The following is a 19,816-nucleotide window of genomic DNA, read 5'->3' as shown; positions in this document are numbered from 1 at the left end:
AAACACGCGATTAGCATTACTGGGGGCTTCCACAAAAAAACTAAGCAACCCTTTTTATGATAGCGTGCCCTTTCAAGAGACAGTACTACGGGTTTGAACAACGACGCGATGCGAATCATAATTGAAGTTTTAGATCCCAAAATAATTCAGTGATTTGAAATCGATTCAGTTCCTTTTTTTTTTTAGGGAAAAAAAAGTGCAAAAATGCTAGATACTAGGGGTGTAACGGTACACTCAAATTTCGGTTCGGTACGTACCTCGGTTTAGAGGTCACGGTTCGGTTCATTTTCGGTACAGTAAGAAAACAACAAAATATACATTTTTTGGTTATTTATTTACCAAATTTGTAAACAATGGCTTTATCGTTTTAACATTGGGAACACTATAATAATTCTGTCCACGTTACAACGTTAAACTGCCTCAAGTTGTTGCTCAGATTAAATAAAATGGACAAAACTTTTCTTCTACATATAAAAAGTGCAACATTAAACAGTTTCAAGTCAACTCATCATGCTTAATTTATTACAGCATTTGGGAAGCCTGTAGTTGATTTTTATTATGTAAATGTTATATTTGTATCAACATGTGATAGCAGGGACCCTGCCATTCAAAACTACATTACTAATGATTCATGTAACTATAGCTGAAAAAATGGTACAATAGCAATAGGAGAGACTATTCATCCCTGAACACCATGGAGTTCATGTAGGTTTAATGACGCACTTACATTATTTTATCAACTATCAGAGACAGAAACTCTTCATTTAACATAATGTCCTTTTTTGCTGCTTCAACACAGCTCAATCAACACAGAAAAAGGTCAAGTGAAATAACAGACGGACTGGGCTTTGCTGTCCGTAACACACACACTCACCGCAAAATGAGCTAACGTTACGCTAAAAGCGAATTAGCCTTCACCTCAAGCCAGGACTGCGAGCGAGCTGAGCTGCCTTTTGTGTTTCTAGAAGGTCAACGGGCTCATAGTGATGTTACTAGTAGTTGACTTGGAGGTGTTTATTATCATTTGGGGAGAGTCCGCTGCCTGATGATTACCTGCTAAACGCTAAGCACTGACTACATGCGCTCTGAATACGCACTGCTGATAGGCTGTTACCGCTCTGTTTGTAACCAATCAGATGGTTGTGTGGGTGGGACAATGCCGGGTGCTGTATAGAGGACTGACAGAAACAGAGGCAGAAGGAAGCGGATGCGGCTACTTAATATGTCCGTGTGGAAGCTCGTTCGGTACACCTCCGAACCGAACCGAAACCCCCGTACCGAAACGGTTCAATACAAATACACGTACCGTTTCACCCCTACTGGATACTGAACAGTACAGTCACCAACATTTTAACAGTAGGCGCACCGGATTATAAGGCGCACTGGCGATGAGTTTTGAAACCCTTCCACCTGTCCAGCGTTTTCAAAAATGTGCATTTTGTATGCGTTTGCGTGTGGACAAGAGGCCAAAACGCATAGACAAGTATGACTTTGTAAAGGACATCCACCTTCCTTCCGCCTGAGGATTACCCCACAGGTGCTCATTCTTGGCCACACCTTCAGCTTCCTCAGCGAGGCACTTGTCTTCTCAAAGGTGTGTTTAGGCTCGTTATCAATGTTGCAGAAAAGCCCAGTTTCCCAAAAGAGCTTTAGAATGTCACAAAACGTGTTCAATTTCATATGAACCACAGCTCCACTGTGCTCGCAGCACTCATACAGCCCCACACCATGATGCTGCCACCATTATGCTCGACACGGTTATCTTGGGTTGCTTAGCTATTTAGACCATTTCGCCTTTGTGTTGACTAATTTTCAGTGGTTATTACATCTATACTGCCATACAAGCTGTACCCTGACTACTCTAAAGTAGTTTCATTTCTGTCGTATTGTCCTTTGAAAAGATTTGCAGAAGGTATAAAACGTAATGATGAAGTCGGCAAATTTGCATCATTGGCTAATGACGCATTTGCAAAAAGCGTGCAAAAAAGACAAGCTACACAATCATGTTTATAATTACCATAAACCTTCTTCGGGCGATTGTTTTTATAGTTCTACAAAATGAAGCTGCTCCTGGGAATACTTCTGGGTGATCGTTAGGAAGAGCGACGCATTCGCTCATGTCCGAGTCGCCAAAGTATCTTGAGGGCTTGAAACACTCGCTAAACCTAGCCATAAAGTCACATAGTTGTCAGCACCGATCTCTCTTACTACTAAAGATGTAGCCCAATTAGGGCTGGGCGATACAGCCTTTTTTTAATATCTCGATATTTTTAGGCCATATCGCGATACACGATATATATGTGGATATTTTGCCTTCGCCTTGAATGAACACTTGATGCATATAATCACAGCGGTATGATGATTCTATGTGTCTACATTCAAACATTCTTCTTCATACTGCATTAATATATGCTACTTTTAAACTTTCATGCAGAGAGGGAAATCACAACTAAAAGTGTATTTATTAAACAGTTATTAAGCAGTGGCACAAACATTCATGTCATTTCAAAACAGAAAGTGAAAGATTGTCAGACATTTAAAAACAAGCTATTAGTATTTTGTGCATGATGTCACTAAGATGACATATCAAAACAACACTAAATTAAAGTGCACTTTTTGTATGGAACGCCACTACAATAGTTAAAAACAAATAAACACAAGATATTTCAATAAGTGACACATAAAAATGAGCTGCTATCAAATAGTATATGTCCTATGGCAGGGGTCACCAACGCGGTGCCCGCGGGCACCAGGTAGCCCGTAAGACCAGATGAGTAGCCCGCTGGCCTGTTCTAAAAATAGCTCAAATAGCAGCACTTACCAGTGAGCTGCCTCTATTTTTTAAATTGTATTTATTTACTAGCAAGCTGGTCTCGCTTTGCCCGACATTTTTAATTCTAAGAGAGACAAAACTCAAATAGAATTTGAAAATCCAAGAAAATATTTTAAAGACTTGGTCTTCACTTGTTTAAATAAATTCATTTATTTTTTTACTTTGCTTCTTAGAACTTTCAGAAAGACAATTTTAGAGAAAAAATACAACCTTAAAATGATTTTAGGATTTTTAAACACATATACCTTTTTACCTTTTAAATTCCTTCCTCTTCTTTCCTGACAATTTAAATCAATGTTCAAGTAAATGTATTTTTTTTTATTGTAAAGAATAATAAATACATTTTAATTTAATTCTTCATTTTAGCTTCTGTTTTTTCGACAAAGAATATTTGTGAAATATTTCTTCAAACTTATTATGATTAAAATTCAAAAAAATGATTCTGGCAAATCTAGAAAATCTGTAGAATCAAATTTAAATCTTATTTCAAAGTCTTTTGAATTTCTTTTAAAATTTTTGTTCTGGAAAATCTAGAATAAATAATGATTTGTCTTTGTTATAAATATAGCTTGGTCCAATTTGTTATATATTCTAACAAAGTGCAGATTGGATTTTAACCTATTTAAAACATGTCATCAAAATTCTAAAATTAATCTTAATCAGGAAAAATGACTAATGATGTTCCATAAATTCTTTTTTTAATTTTTTCAAAATGATTCAAATTAGCTAGTTTTTCTCTTCTTTTTTTCGGTTGAATTTTGAATTTTAAAGAGTCGAAATTGAAGATAAACTATGTTTCAAAATTTAATTGTAATTTTTTTCGTGTTTTCTCCTCTTTTAAACCGTTCAATTAAGTGTAAATATCATTAATTATTAATAATAACATAGAGTTAAAGGTAAATTGAGCAAATTGGCTATTTCTGGCAATTTATTTAAGTGTTTTGAAACTGGTAGCCCTTCGCATTAATCAGTACCCAAGAAGTAGCTCTTGCTTTCAAAAAGGTTGGTGACCCCTGTCCTATGGTGTTGATGTGGAAACAGTTGCTTCTGCATTTAGTTGGTGTGGCACCGAACGGAGATGTTGACATGTAAAGACATTCCCGCTTGAAGCCAAACCACCGTCAGACGATGGGAATTGGGAATTAATTATTCCTCCATTTGTTACCCGATTCGCACCTTCTTTCTCTCGTATTACCACTCAAACCACACCGTTAGCTGTTAGCATCACAGCTAACGTTACCATGTCGCTGTCTGCCCCGCGGGAGCATGTGACGTTGCTCACGTGACAGTATGTGACGTATGTAAGAAGGTTCGCTTGTTTTAAGTCTGTGAGAAGGAGAGACAGGAAAGAGTGAGAAACGCATGCAGTTTAATGCCCCGCAGCTAAAAGCAACTGCGTGAGAACGTATACTCCAATATCACGATAGTCATTTTCTATATCGCATAGAGACAAACCCGCGATATATCGATATATCGCCCAGCCCTAAGCCCAATACTAATGATTAGGGATGTCCGATAATGGCTTTTTGCCGATATCCGATATTCCGATATTGTCCAACTCTTTAATTACCGATACCGATATCAACCGATACCGATATCAACCGATATATGCAGTCGTGAAATTAACACATTATTATGCCTAATTTGGACAACCAGGTATGGTGAAGATAAGGTACTTTTTAAAAAATAATAATAAAATAAGATAAATAAATTAAAAACATTTTCTTGAATAAAAAAGAAAGTAAAACAATATAAAAACAGTTACATAGAAACTAGTAATTAATGAAAATGAGTCAAATTAACTGTTAAAGGTTAGTACTATTAGTGGACCAGCATGTGTGCTTACGGACTGTATCCCTTGCAGACTGTATTGATATATATTGATATATAATGTAGGAAGCAGAATATTAATAACAGAAAGAAACAACCCTTTTGTGTGAATGAGGAGGGGGGGTTTTTGGGTTGGTGCATTAATTGTAAGTGTATCTTGTGTTTTTATGTTGATTTAATTAAAAAAAAACAAAAAAAAACAATACAGATAATAAAAAAACCGATACCGATAATTTCCGATATTACATTTTAACGCATTTATCGGCCGATGATATTCGGCCTGCCGATATTATCGGACATCTCTACTAATGATACTAAAATGCTTTTGAAAAAAAATACCAGTACTTTCTTTTCACGGACATGATGGCGCACCGTGGTGACCTTTTTGGTAATATAAGCAGAGTGGCGTGTGAGTCGACACGAACACAGAGCACTTACGAGCGGCAACAGCGTGTAGACAGAAGAGTGAGAATGGACGTGAGGTGCAGCAATACACTGCAGAGTCTTAGCGGCTAATGTCCATCCACAGGGTTATAACTGCTTATCCTCACCTCCGTGGCGAAAAATAAACTGCAATTTTTACAAGTATCATCCCTCTTGGACGAGGACTAGCAAAACATGCTTCACTACACACCGAAGGAGGATGCAATAGCTCACGGATAACAAGTTAGCGCTCCTGAATGTAAACAAATAAGTCGGCTGTAACGATACCAAGTACAAGAGCCGTATATAGTCGATACTGCTATGATTACTATTTTTTACAGTCACAAAATATTTTGTCATTTGTGTTCTTGTTGATAAACCCATGAAATAGGTCCCTGGACTGGACCTGGGCAAATTAAGGCCCGGGGGCCACATGCCACCCGTTAAGCTTTTCCATCTGGCCCGCCGGACATTCCCAAATAATTTTTTTAGATCTTTAAGATGTAAAGTGTAGCTCCCATTATGATGTGCAGTGATGTTTTCTAATGACCGTAAGTCTTCAACTATACTAAGTATTTCAATGGTTGGAATCTGCGCTTATGTATGATATACTAGTTACTATGGTAATCTAAATAGTTACTATGGTCATGTAATTAGTTACTATGGTCATGTAATTAGTTACTATGGTAAACAGCAGCTCAGACGAGGCACCAAGCAGTAGGGATGATACTCGAAACCGGTTTTCCCGGTTGTTTGATAAGAAAAGAACCGAGTCCTCGGACTCGAAACCCTTTTTGAGAACCGGTACCCGTTATCGAGACCACTATAGTAAAGGAAAAGAGTTGATTCTTTATTCAAATCCCGTCCCGACCAGAAATGCTCCGTGTGACATCACAAGAATTGACGTCACGTAGCTCAGTCATTAGGCGCAGATAGCGAAAGCAGGAAAACAATGGACGGGAAAAAGCGCTCCAAGGTGTAATAAAGTTCAAAACAAAAGCTATCATCCATCGAATAACTTTACTGAGAGATTTGAGCAGGGTAAAACACATGACCAACACTTTTACCACCCACCGGAAACATAGCAACCAGGCTAGCAACGCACCTCCTTTACGGCAGCTGTCACAACCTTCTTAAAACAACCGCAGCACATACATATATATACAACACCGCAGCACATACATATATATACAACACCGCAGCACATACATATATATACAACACTGCAGCACATACATATATATACAACACTGCAGCACATACATATATATACAACACCGCAGCACATACATATATATACAACACTGCAGCACATACATATATATACAACACCGCAGCACATACATATATATACAACATATCTCCCTTTTTTAACTTTTGTTTTTCTTTCCTTGTAAACGTTACAAAATCACACTGTAGATGTGTTGTCTGTCTACTTATAAATAATGCAGACGAGGCGTGTTGGCTGAGTTCTTGACGTTTACTTTCACAGCGTGGCAACATGCAACACTTTTCGGGGCTACCGCGCATGCTCGTAACTCCCGTTGCATGCTGGGTAGTGTAGTTGTTATATTCTCTAGCTCATAACATTTTTCCCACTATGAAGAAATAATGTTAACTCAATAAAGTGTATTTCTTTTTTAGCTTTAACTTTTCATTTTTTAGCATTGTAACCACATTTGCAAACAACTTTTCTCTTCATAGAATTTTCTTTCAATAAAGAAATAAAGTGCAAAAATGTCAAAGCATCATAACAAACAGTTATGTTCCAATAGCAGCAGAAGTGCACTTTTTGGAGAGCTGTATTATTTTCAGTTTTGTGCCCAAGGGACTGATTTTATTTAACCCTATATTATTATTTATGCACCTTTAGTGATCACAGAGACAGGTTGTTTTTGTGTTACTGTATATATTTGTTTCTCTGAAAAATCCCACTTAATATACTTTGGGTAACAACAGTCAATATTTATTTATTTTATTTTATTTTTTTAGGTGGGTAACAGTCAATATTTATTTATTTATTAGATTTTATTTTTTTATTATATAATAAAAGTGAGCTTTTGTTAAACAAAATATTGTGTGTTTTTTTCCATATACAACAACCTATCTGGACTCCATAAGAGAATCGATAAGGAATCGGTTCGATAAGAGGATTCTATAATAGGCTCGAACTCGATAATTCCTTATCAAACATCATCCCTACCACGCAGTGTGGGCGGGGAGCGTTTCCACAGACGCGTAAGGAAATATTCACAACAAAGTTCTAAAGCTTAGTGGTATATCAGGTTGTAGGTGGGTTTATTTTGTACCCTTTGCGTTCCTATTTCACTGTTTGTTGCATTTTTGTTGCGTTTCACTTGATTGTAAAATGTGTCGATCGAAAGGAGGTCTGACATTCATATTTTGTCAATATTCAGTGTTTTATCCTTCATAGAAAAAATTAAAATTCCATTGTTTTTTAAGGCGGTCTGTCATAACGTTTTTAGCATTCAATGAGACATTATTGTGAGGTTTTGTATTAGTGTTCCTAAAAATAGATATACTTGCCCCCAGACACATTTTTTGCTGTAAATGTGGCCCCCAGTCAAAATAATTGCCCAAGCCTGCCCTGGACACTTGAGGAGTTTGAATATGACCAATGTATGATCCTGTAACTACTTGGTATCGGATCCATACCCACATTTGTAGTATCACTCAAAACTAATGTAAAGTATCCAAACAACAGAAGAATACGTGTTTAATACATTTGAACAGAAGTGTAGATAGAACATGTTAAAACAGAAAGTAACCAGATATTAACATTAAATGAACAAGCTGATTAATAATCCTTCCGTCAATTTTCTACTGCTTGTCCCTCATAGTTTTGACAAAATAATAGAACACAATGTGTTACTGCTAGGGGTGTAACGGTACACAAAAATTTCAATTCGGTACGTACCTCGGTTTAGAGGTCACGGTTCGGTTCATTTTCGGTACAGTAAGAAAACAAGAATTTTTGGGTGATTTATTTACCAAATTTGCAAAATCTTCCACCAAAAATATTTTTCTTAGTGGAATATTTGATGTGAAGTAATGGGAACCTTGGATAGGTCAATAATTCATAATAACATTGATTTTGATTCAATATTATGTTTTGAGCAATGACAGTTTGAAAGAAAAAAAAAAAAGCAGCTTTGTTTTATTAGTCAACATTGCAACTTTTTCTAAATTACATTTAACCTTTTTTTATTTCACTTTTGTTATGTTTTTGTTTATTTGAATAGTATTTTTAGAATGTGCCGTGGGCCTTTAAAACATTAGCTGTGGGCCGCAAATGGCCTCCGGGGCACACTTTTGACACCCCTGCTATAGATAATACAAAATTAAATCTATGGATAAAAAGCAGAGCCTGGCGACGCATGCGCGTTTATCATAACTCTCTCTCTCTCTCTCTGTCTGTCTCTGCCCCTCCCTCACCAATGCTGCTGCGTGCACAATTTGTTTTGTTTTTAACCCCTTCTTAACCCTGAACATACATTGAAAATACATGCAACCCTAACTCAAAATGCCGGACATTTGAGGCATTTAAGAAACTCCGCCCTGACAGCTCCGCAAAAGAGGACACGTCCGGTGAAAAGAGGACGTATGGTTAGTCTATCGTAGCCCGTTAGCTGCTAGCATGCCATGTGTTATGCCTCGGTGTGCATTGTTTACACAACGTGCGCTACGCTACTTAATATGTCCGTGTGGAAACTCGTTTGGTACACCTCCGAACCGAACTGGAACCCCCGTACCGAAACTGTTCAATACAAATACACGTACCGTTACACCCCTAGTTACTGCATAATGTGTTCGCAGTCAAATTAGTAACCCGTATGCTTACTCACTACTAAAAGAGAAGTTGTCCAGTGTGCTATGTTATTTAATGCCAAAATAGTTTTTTGATTGCAATAAGAAATATATGTTTAACGTATCATAAGATTTTCTGTTAAAGCAATGAATTTTTTTGTGTTCCCCTTTTTTTGAAAAGTATCAAAATACATTTTGGTCCCGGGAAACGATACCAAAATATTGTGATCGGGACAACACTACTTTCTACGTCTTCTTATTCTCTGACAGACCAGGTGCGCTATGATGTGTTTATGAGCGAGGGCGAACAAGTGGCTGTCCAAATGTATTTGTGATTAATGTATGGGAAACACTAGTTTATTAGTGGTGTGCTTAACCATATCATCTTTTTTGTCTGATTTCCTTTGTAGCATTGATACTCCGGGAGTAATAAACAGAGTGTCACAACTTTTCCACGGGCACCCCGACCTCGTCTTGGGCTTCAATGCCTTCCTACCACCCGGCTATCGGATAGAAGTCCCAAAGAACGGAATAGCCTTCCTCCAGTCGCCATTCTCCACACAGGTAAGTCACAGAACAGTCTGGGAGACCAAATAGACCTTCCCTCATTATACGTCTGTTTTTCCCTGGCATTCAGGATTATTTTTTTTTTACAGAAGCAGGATTGGTTGTTTCTGCCTCCCTTTTCCCCCGTGTTTCGCTTATTTTGAACTATTTGAAATGGAAGAAATGTGGGTCATGTAAACACACCTACTAAAATATTAAGCTCGTTGGGAAAAAATGTTGCCACCCAAGTTAAAGATTAAAGGTTTAGCATGCGTCAAGACTTATTTTCAATTTAGACAATATTTCTTCAAATAGTTTCTCAGGCTACTACTACTACTTATCTAATATGCTGTATTTTCCGGACCATAGAGCGCACCAGGATATAAGCCGCACCCACAAAATTTTGGAAGAAAAAAATTAGAGATGTCCGATAATATCGGCCTGCCGATATTATCGGCCGATAAATGCTTTAAAATGTAATATCGGAAATTAACGGTATCGTTTTTTTTATTATCGGTATCGTTTTTTTTTTTTTTTTTTATTAAATCAACATAAAAACACAAGATACACTTACAATTAGTGCACCAACCCAAAAAACTCCCTCCCCCATTTACACTCATTCACACAAAAGGGTTGTTTATTTCTGTTATTAATATTCTGCTTCCTACATTATATATCAATATATATCAATACAGTCTGCAAGGGATACAGTCCGTAAGCACACATGATTGTGCGTGCTGCTGCTCCACTAATAGTACTAACCTTTAACAGTTAATTTTACGCATTTTCATTAATTAGTAATTTCTATGTAACTGTTTTTATATTGTTTTACTTTCTTTTGTATTCAAGAAAATGTTTTTAATTTATTTATCTTTATTTATTTATTTTTTTTAAAAGGACCTTATCTTCACCATACCTGGTTGTCCAAATTAGGCATAATAATGTGTTGATTCCACAACTGTATATATCGGTATCGGTTGATATCGGTATCGGTAATTAAAGAGTTGGACAATATCGGAATATCGGATATCGGCAAAAAGCCATTATCGGACATCCCTAAAAAATATATTTTTCCTTATATTAGCCACAACGGACTATAAGCCGCAGATATATACGTTGCGACATTAGTTATTTACCCAGTAAGATTCTTTAAATGTTTATTTACATACCTTAATTGTTTCCAAATGATGTCTGTAATACGGCAGTAAAACGGCTGATCAAACAAAACTGAAGTCATTGTCATGGACCCTTTAGCTGCAGAAGCTAGCTCTCCAATCAGCTAAACACTCCAAAACTCCACGGTGAATTTACTAAGGAATTTGTGAAACTGAAACAATACAAAAATAATGCCGTTGTTAGTTAATAATAATAACAAAGACACCCATAAACTTGTTCGCATATTAGCTAATGCTAACGAAGCTAGCGTCGTTACATTACGATAGCACGTACAAATATGCATGAAAACACTTCTACAGACATCACACATGTGACAGTTTAGTAAGTATAAACCGTTTTAGTTATATTGTAAAATTTACAAACATTGTTTGGACTGATGAATGAAGAATACGAGTAGAAACGCTATGGACGGCTAGAAGACTGAACAGCACTTTGGTTTAAAAAAAAAAAAAGCACTACCGATCAATGGAAGGACACTGCAGCACCTGCAGTGATTGAATTCGTCCAAAAGATGGCGCCAAAGTACAAACAATAAAGTATTGCTTTGCAGAACGCAGACTTTCTTACCTCCGCCAAGGAGGGTAAGTTTTCATCCGGGTTTGTTTGTCCGCTTGTTAGCAACGTAACTCAAATAGTTGGGGATATATTTTGATGACATTTTTCAGCAAATGTCCAAAAAAACCCAATTCCTCTCGTCGACTACAAGCACACTTCACTTCCTGCTTACGGCGTCCCACGCCCTCACCTTGGCGCGCCACTGAGGATTCTGGGAGATGCAGTTTGTTTTCAGACATGGCCAGAAAAAACTACGAACCAAGTTTTTGTTTGATACCGTCAGGCGTCACAGTATTGTTGTGAAGACTTTGAAACCAAAATACCAGAGCATCTACAAAACCGTTGCGCCCCTACTGTTCACGTTTAAATATTTTTGACTGCAAATGAGTATCAGCTCCAAATGTCGGTTATCGACCTCCTTGACTACTACTGTACTTTTCCTACTATAAGGTGCACTTAAAATCCTTTCATTTTGTGCGCCTTATAAATCGGTGCGCCTAATGTACGGAATAATTATTGTTGTGCTTACCGACCTCGAAGCAATTTTATTTGGTACATGGTGAAATAAGTGTGACTTGTAGATGGTAGTCACGCATAAGAGTTACGTGTAGACTGCAATATGACGCCAGTAGACAACACAAACTTTAAATTTTCCATTGAAAATAAAGAACATTACACAAGGCGCTCAAAAATCTGTCAAAATGTTTTAGTACGACTTTGAAGCCGCGCCGCTTGTCGGCCCGTTACGGCTACCGTAGTCCGAGATACCAGTATTACTACGGTGTGTGTATAAGGACCGCAAAATGGCACCCATTAGCAGACATATTATCTGGCGTTTTGTTTCGCAATATTATGCAAAACCAACTTTTCTTACCTTCTGGTACCTGCTGATGTGTATTTGAGATTTGCATAAGCCATGAAAATTTTCGCACGTCCGCCACTGTAGTCCGTGGCGATACCGTAGTCGACAAGCTTCTTCTTTTTCACTATCTTCTTGTTATGGGACTCTGCTGTTGCCATTTTTGATATAAAGTAGTATAACGTTATAACTTATATCTCGCCATGGAAGTGCTAAAAACTACCAGTTTTGTGGGTTTACATTAGTCACCCAAGGAACTTTAGTTATTAGTAGGGATGTCCGATAATGGCTTTTTGCCGATATCCGATATTCCGATATTGTCCAACTCTTTAATTACCGATACCGATATCAACCGATACCGATATCAACCGATATATGCAGTCGTGGAATTAACACATTATTATGCCTAATTTGGACAACCAGGTATGGTGAAGATAAGGTACTTTTTAAAAAAATTAGTAAAATAAGATAAATAAATTAAAAACATTTTCTTGAATAAAAAAGAAAGTACAACAATATAAAAACAGTTACATAGAAACTAGTAATGAATGAAAATTAGTAAAATTAAGTGTTAAAGGTTAGTACTATTAGTGGACCATCAGCACACACAATCATGTGTGCTTATGGACTGTATCCCTTGCAGACTGTATTGATATATATTGATATATAATGTAGGAACCAGAATATTAATAACAGAAAGAAACAACCCTTTTGTGTGAATGAGTGTAAATGGGGGAGGGAGGTTTTTTGGCTTGGTGCACTAATTGTAAGTGTATCTTGTGTTTTTATGTTGATTTAATTAAAAAAATAAAATAAAAAAAAACACAAAAAAAAACGATACCGATAATAAAAAAAAAACGATACCGATAATTTCCGATATTACATTTTAACGCATATATCGGCATCTCTAGTTATTAGAGAGTTCCGATCGAACGGTTTTTCACGGGACACATTTCCGGCGTTGTTGCAATATGACTCAAGTAAACAACACCAAAATGTTACATGTTCAATTGAAACTATAGAACATTACACACGGCGCTCAAAAATCTATCAAAATGTTTTAGTACGACTTTGGTAAGCTATGAAGCCGCACCGCTTGATGGATTGTACTGTGCTTCAATATACGAGTATTACTATGGTGTGTGTATAAGGTAAGAAATTATCTGGCGTTTTGTTTCGCAATATTATGCAAAAGCAACTTTTCTTACCTTCTGGTACCTGCTGATCTGTATTTGAGATCTGCATATGTCCTGAAAAATTGCACCCGTCCGCCTTTGTAGTCCGTGCCGACAACCCGTTTAAGCTTCTTCTTGTTATGGGACATTCATCCTCCACTGTTGCCATTTCTAATATAAAGTAGTGTAAAGTTCTTACTTATATCTGTCAGTAAACTCACCATGAAAGCACTAAAACATACCGGTCTAGTGAGTTTACATTATTCACCCAAGGAACTTTAGTTATTAGAGAGTTCCGGTCGGACGGTTTATCACGGGACACATTTCGGGCGTTGTTGTTGCACCAGTGAGCCACGGATGAGGATATGCTGCTCCGTTATTGATTGAAGTAAAGTGTGAATGTCATTAAAACAGTTAGTTAGATGTGTAAAACATCATCTATGCAACATTTTGACCAAGGAACCACCATTACATGTTATGTAGACCACAAGGATATGTTCTACATTTAGAAAATAATCATAATATGACCCCTTTATTGCGACTTTTGTATGAAAAAAGACCTGAATAGACCCGCTCATTGGCAGTGCGCCTTATAATCCGGTGCGCCCTATGGTCCAGAAAATACGGTAATAATCAATATCGGCACTGGGAAAAAGAACACATCGGTCGATCTCTATTTTTAAAGCTCCTCTTGAAGACATGAATGTTCCTGCAGCCCTGAGGTCCTCTGGCAACCACCGGGGCCACAATGGTGGAAAGATGCCATCCCGTGACGTTTTGACCTGACTTTTGGAATAATGACAAATGAATAACAATCATTACTGCTCTTTGCAGTTGAGTAAACAATACTCCCGCCAACAACAGGAGGAAGCTTCCTTTAGTGTTGTTCATTCTTTTACTGATTTGGTTGTAATTCACATCAGATTTGTTCTTTCCAAAGGTAAATAATTCAAATGCGCTTTGTGGAAGCAGTGCAAACACACACCCACACACACACACACACACACACACATGCACACGCGTTGATTTGTCCATTTGTTTGAGCAAATGTTTGCTTTTACACTCGCCAGAAACTTCTGCAGCTACTCGTCATATAGCCTTTTTCTCTCTCTCTCTCTCTCTCGCTCCCTCACAGTTCTTTGTGGTCTCTATCAGCTCGTGAAGGACTTCCGCGGCTCCTTAGCGGCTTAATGTTCACCAGCAAGTGGCTAACTGCGGCTTTTGGTGCTGCAAAGTGGCTTTTTGGCGATAATGGCGCCAAAACAAAATTGCAAGGCTCAAATGTTAATACTCAAAAATGCACGAGTGCAGATTTGCAGCCTTAGTTACGGTACATCGCTTGTTTGAGTCCCTCTAATGATTACACAGTGGGTCTAGGTTAGCGTTTGCCTTATCTCCCACATCAAGCGTGAGTGCAGAATGCACTACCAACTAGGGGTGTAACGGTACACAAAAATTTCGGTTCGGTACGTACCTCGGTTTAGAGGTCACGGTTCGGTTCATTTTCGGTACAGAAGAAAACAACAAAGTATTAATTTTTGGGTTATTTATTTACCAAATTTGTAAGCAATGGCTTTATCCTTTTAACATTGGGAACACTATAATAATTCTGCCCACGTTAATCAACATTGAACTGCCTCAAGTTGTTGCTCAGATTAAATAAAATGGACAAAACTTTTCTTCTACATATAAAAAGTGCAACATTAAACAGTTTCAAGTCAACTCATCATGCTTAATTTATTACAGCATTTGGGAAGCCTGTAGTTGATTTATTATGTAAATGTTATATTTGTATCAACATGTGATAGCAGGGACCCTGCCATTCAAAACTAGGCTGCTGCATTACTAATGATTCATGTAACTATAGCTGAAAAAAATGGTAACAATAGCATTCGGAGAGACTATTCATCCCTGAACACCATGGAGTTCATGTAGGCTTATTGATGCACTTACATTATTATATAGACTATCAGGGACAGAAACTCTTCATTTAACATAATGTCCTTTTTTGCTGCTTCAACACAGCTCAATCAACACAGAAAAAGGTAAAGTGAAATAACAGACAGACAGGGCTTTGCTGTCCGTAACACACACACACACACCGCAAAATAAGCTAACGTTACGCTAAAAGCGAATTAGCCTTCACCTCAAGCCAGGACTGCGAGCGAGCTGAGCTGCCTTTTGTGTTTCTAGAAGGTCAACGGGCTCATAGTGATGTTACTAGTAGTTGACTGGGAGGTGTTTATTATCATTTGGGGAGAGTCCGCTGCCTGATGATTACCTGCTAAACGCTAAGCAAAGACTACATGCGCTCTGAATATGCACTGCTGATTGGCTGTTACCGCTCTGAATACGCACTGCTGATAGGCTGTTACCGCTCTGTTTGTCACCAATCAGATGGTTGTGTGGGTGGGACAATGCTGGGTGCTGTGTGGAGTCCTGACAGAAACAGAGGCAGGAGGAAGCGGAGGCGGCTACTTAATATGTTCGTGTGGAAACTCGTTCGGTACACCTCCGAACCGAAACCAACGTACCGAAACTGTTCAATACAAATACACGTACCGTTACACCCCTACTACCAACCTAATAAGTCCCATAGAGAAAGAGGTGATACAGTATTATCTGCTCACAGATGCTACCTGGTGGTTGTTTAAGCACACTACAGCTAGTCCTGCATGGTCCCACTCCTCAATGCTTTAGTCACACCGTCACGTACGATCAATAAAAATGCGTATTATAATTTTTTTATTTTTTTCTGCCGAAAGAAAGCGGAAGTTGTGAAGCAATGTTGGTTGCATGAACAAAGGCACTCGTTCTCTGGTAGCTAAGCAACGCAGGAAGTGATCACTGATCAGTGGGTGTGGCACGCTAACAACCAATCAGGTATTCGTATCAACTATCAAGTTTGATTGCGCCATCTTGTTGTCTTGCGGTTCATTCTTTGCATGGAGTGAGAAGAGAAAGTCAAAATGAGTCCCGCAGAGAGCGAAAAATATGTGAGAGGAAAAAAGTCATTTTGACAGTATAGCAGTTTTGGGGATTTATTTTCCGGTAATACCACACCACATTAGCCTACGCTCACCCTTTAGAGCACAGCCGTAAACCTGCAGAAAATAGTTATTGTCAGGTTTCTCTTTTACATTTTCACACTTTATGAAGCATTTCTTACATACTCCCAATTTTTGCACCTTCATTTTAAAAGCTTATTGTCAAGTGTTCAATGTCATTTTACAATTTTGTTTACATTGAGTGTTTTCCAATGCTTGTGTTGACATTTCCTTTCCTTTCTGCCTTGTTGTCTGAGGGGATTTATAATCAGTGAAAGGTTACATTTGAAATAAAAGTAATTTTATATTTTTTCTCCTGGTCCTTATTTTAGATAGGTGATAAAAATATCAACAAGTATGGTTATTGACCGATACAAAACACTTGTATGGTGATACAGTTTTCAGCCATATCGCCCAGCCCTATAAGATCGTCAATAATGGCTAACTAATTTGAGTATTAAAAGGACTAAAATGATACTTTGTCAAAGATTGCCTTAACATTCATGCACCGCTAAGCCTCTTATTTGTCATTTAGTGTGGGGCGACCTGGCTCAGATGGTAGAGCCGTCGTCCAAAAACTTGAGGGTTCATGGTACAAATCACTGCGGTTGTGCTCTTGTGCAAGACACTTCCAGTGCCACTCGCGCTGTTGTATAATGTCAATGCACAAATTGACAGCCCCGGTGGCGACAAATGTAACTTACCACCATTAATGAATGAGTGCATCAATAATGGTTTTCTATGCATATGAATCTAATCCATCCGTCTTCTTTAGGTGTCACCCAGCCAACAGGGAAAGAGCGTCACCCCCTCCTCCGCGGTGACATCGACCTCGGGTAGTGCGTCCGCCGCCAACTCTGAAGCTGGACCCGCCCAAACAAGTGACGTCAAGGCGGCCTCCTCGGAGTCCTTATCGTCCTCAACCTCTTCTTCAGTCGGACCGCCGGAAAATCCCACCAGACTGTCCCTTCCCTTGGCAAGCAGAGAGAGTCAGAATCCGGCCCCCACCTCATCCGTGTCCCCGCCCGCCTCAGAGACCAGCCCGGTGGAGTTTGACAGTGCCATCAGCTACGTGAACAAGATCAAAAACCGCTTCCTGGACCACCCGGAGATCTACAGAGCCTTCCTGGAAATTCTACATACATATCAGGTATTGCTCCGCTAAAGAGCTGTCATTTAAGATGCCATTTATGGTCAGACCTTGGCCGTGACTCATGTTCCCGCCCCTCAGAAGGAGCAGCTGGAGGTGAAGGAGAGCCGAGGTAGTCGAGGTACCAGCGGGATGACTGAAGATGAGGTCTTTTCAAAAGTTGCCAGCCTTTTCAAGGGACAAGAGGACCTGCTGGCCGAGTTTGGCCAATTCTTGCCAGACGCAAAGAGATCGCTGGTCAGTAAAACTATAACGACTTCAGCGTAGAATCCCGACTCTCTCCTGTAAAATGTCATACTGATAGCGTTCAAAACGTGTTGCAATTGTTTGAATCTTTCCACGTTAATTGAAATGCGTTATCAATAGTTCACCGGGAACTCGCTGACGGGGGCGAAAGACCAGCTGAAAAGACCAGACGACGATGACGTGATTAGCAAGCAGAACAAAAAGAGACCCAGACCCATACTACTGCCCCACATGTCCCCACTACTCAAGGTACTGCAGGATCTTTAGTGATGTACCAATATACTTCACACTAAGTCAACATGTTTGCTGTCTTCTCCCTGAAGAAAAAGATGAAGTATTCCTGTACCAAAGATCAGTCCATCGCGTCAGTCGGCAAACACGGAGTCTTACGAGAATTCTCCTTCTTTGACAAGGTGAGCAGTCTTGGAACTTCCAGCAATGATATTTTCAGTGTTTCCCACACATTCATTTATTTGTGGCGGCCCGCCACGAAATAATTACGTCCGCCACAAATAAAAAAATATATATATTTTTTTTATTATTTTTTTTGTCCTGTCCAGCTTCTCAGGCAAATCATATAGTAGATGTAGATGCCCGGCTGTTCAGATTTACTTTACAAAAGAGAAGTGTAGGATACTTCTCTTGTGCCTTATTTGTATTTGACCGCTACTGTTTTCTGTTTATTTGTTACTGACTGTGGCAGGACACCTCTGCCTCTGTTTCACTTTATGTTGCTGGTAAATAATATGGTTGTAGTAGTAGGCTAAAGTTAAATTATTTAGTATGCACTAATTAAAGGGGCAGAGCTTTAAGAGACATTTTAGCTATTATATTTTATAAGATATATTTTTTGTAAGAACCACAATTAATAAATATATTTCAGTGAATAACTTATTGTTCAAATCTGTATATAAATATGTACATAAAGTGTTGTAATTATACTGTAAAATGGATGGATGGATGGACGTTTAAAACAAAACTGTTATTATTAATTAGTAAGTATACATTTTTTGAGCCTTTTGACGGAAATCATATCATTGTAGTAAATTATGCAAATTAATCGATGATGTCATGGTGACCACGCCTATAGCCACGCCCCCACCACCACAGGTATCTTGGCAGTTTATGGGAAACACTGATTTGACTTGTTTTTTTATGTTTAAGTGGGGATGTGATTTGTCATTCAGGTTCGCCGCCTGTTTAAAAGCCAGGAAGTGTACGAGAACTTCTTGCGCTGCATTGCCTTGTTCAACCAGGAGGTGGTGTCAGGAGCTGAGCTGCTCCAGCTGGTCACGCCTTTCCTGGGGTAAGTCGCAATTGGCAAATGATTGTTATTGTTTTAATGTGTTGCTCGTTGACATACTCCTCCAGAAAACAGAATTTAGCTAGCATCCACTCCGATTTTTATTATCTATGGGTGTCACGGTAAATGTATTTTCATTGACATTTTTCAGTCCGGAACGCAGTCCCCAGGCGATACACATTTGAAGGGAACTTGACTTTTTTTCTTTTTTTTTCGCCTATCATTCACAATCCTTATGAGAGACAAGCACACATATTTCCTATTTTTAATGCATTCAAGCTCGTAAATCAGTGTTTTTCAACCACTGTGCCGTGTGCCGTGGAAGATGATCTAATTTCACCTATTTGGGTTAAAAATATTTTTTGCAAACCAGTAATTATAGTCTGCAAATGATGTGTTGTTGTTGAGTGTCGGTGCTGTCTAGAGCTCGGCAGAGTAACCGTGTAATACTCTTCCATATCAGTAGGTGGCGGCCGGTAGCTAATTGCTTTGTAGATGTCGGAAACAGCGGGAGGCAGCGTGCAAGTTAAAAGGTGTCAAATGCTTAAACCAAAAATAAACAAAAGGTGAGTGCCCCTAAGAAAAGGCATTGAAGCTTAGGGAAGGTTATGCAGAACAAAACTAAAACTGAACTGGCTACAAAGTAAACAAAAACAGAATGCTGGACGACAGCAAAGACTTACTGTGGAGCAAAGACAGCGTCCACAATCTACATCCAAACATGACATGACAATCAACAATGTCCCCACAAAGAAGGATAAAAACTGAAATATTCTTGATTGCTAAAACAAAGTAGATGCGGGAAATATTGCTCAAAGGAAGACATGAAACTGCTACAGGAAAAT

General features: G+C 38.6%; 1 protein-coding gene across 4 annotated transcripts in view; it reads left to right on the top strand.

The window, feature by feature from the left end:
- sin3b (SIN3 transcription regulator family member B) overlaps positions 1 to 19,816 on the top strand; it is a 76,150-nt gene that overhangs the window by 14,446 nt on the left and 41,888 nt on the right. For all 4 annotated transcript variants that reach the window (XM_062027725.1, XM_062027723.1, XM_062027722.1 and 1 more), the window contains exons 3-8: positions 9,325 to 9,478; positions 17,048 to 17,422; positions 17,504 to 17,659; positions 17,789 to 17,917; positions 17,992 to 18,081; positions 18,856 to 18,974. In XM_062027725.1, coding sequence (XP_061883709.1) covers positions 9,325 to 9,478; positions 17,048 to 17,422; positions 17,504 to 17,659; positions 17,789 to 17,917; positions 17,992 to 18,081; positions 18,856 to 18,974 — 1,023 coding nt within the window. The remainder of the gene's footprint in view (positions 1 to 9,324; positions 9,479 to 17,047; positions 17,423 to 17,503; positions 17,660 to 17,788; positions 17,918 to 17,991; positions 18,082 to 18,855; positions 18,975 to 19,816) is intronic.

This window comes from Entelurus aequoreus, linkage group LG19 (assembly GCF_033978785.1).
Source record: "Entelurus aequoreus isolate RoL-2023_Sb linkage group LG19, RoL_Eaeq_v1.1, whole genome shotgun sequence".
Lineage (NCBI taxonomy): Eukaryota > Metazoa > Chordata > Actinopteri > Syngnathiformes > Syngnathidae > Entelurus > Entelurus aequoreus.
This window is presented reverse-complemented; position numbering and strand designations above follow the sequence as displayed.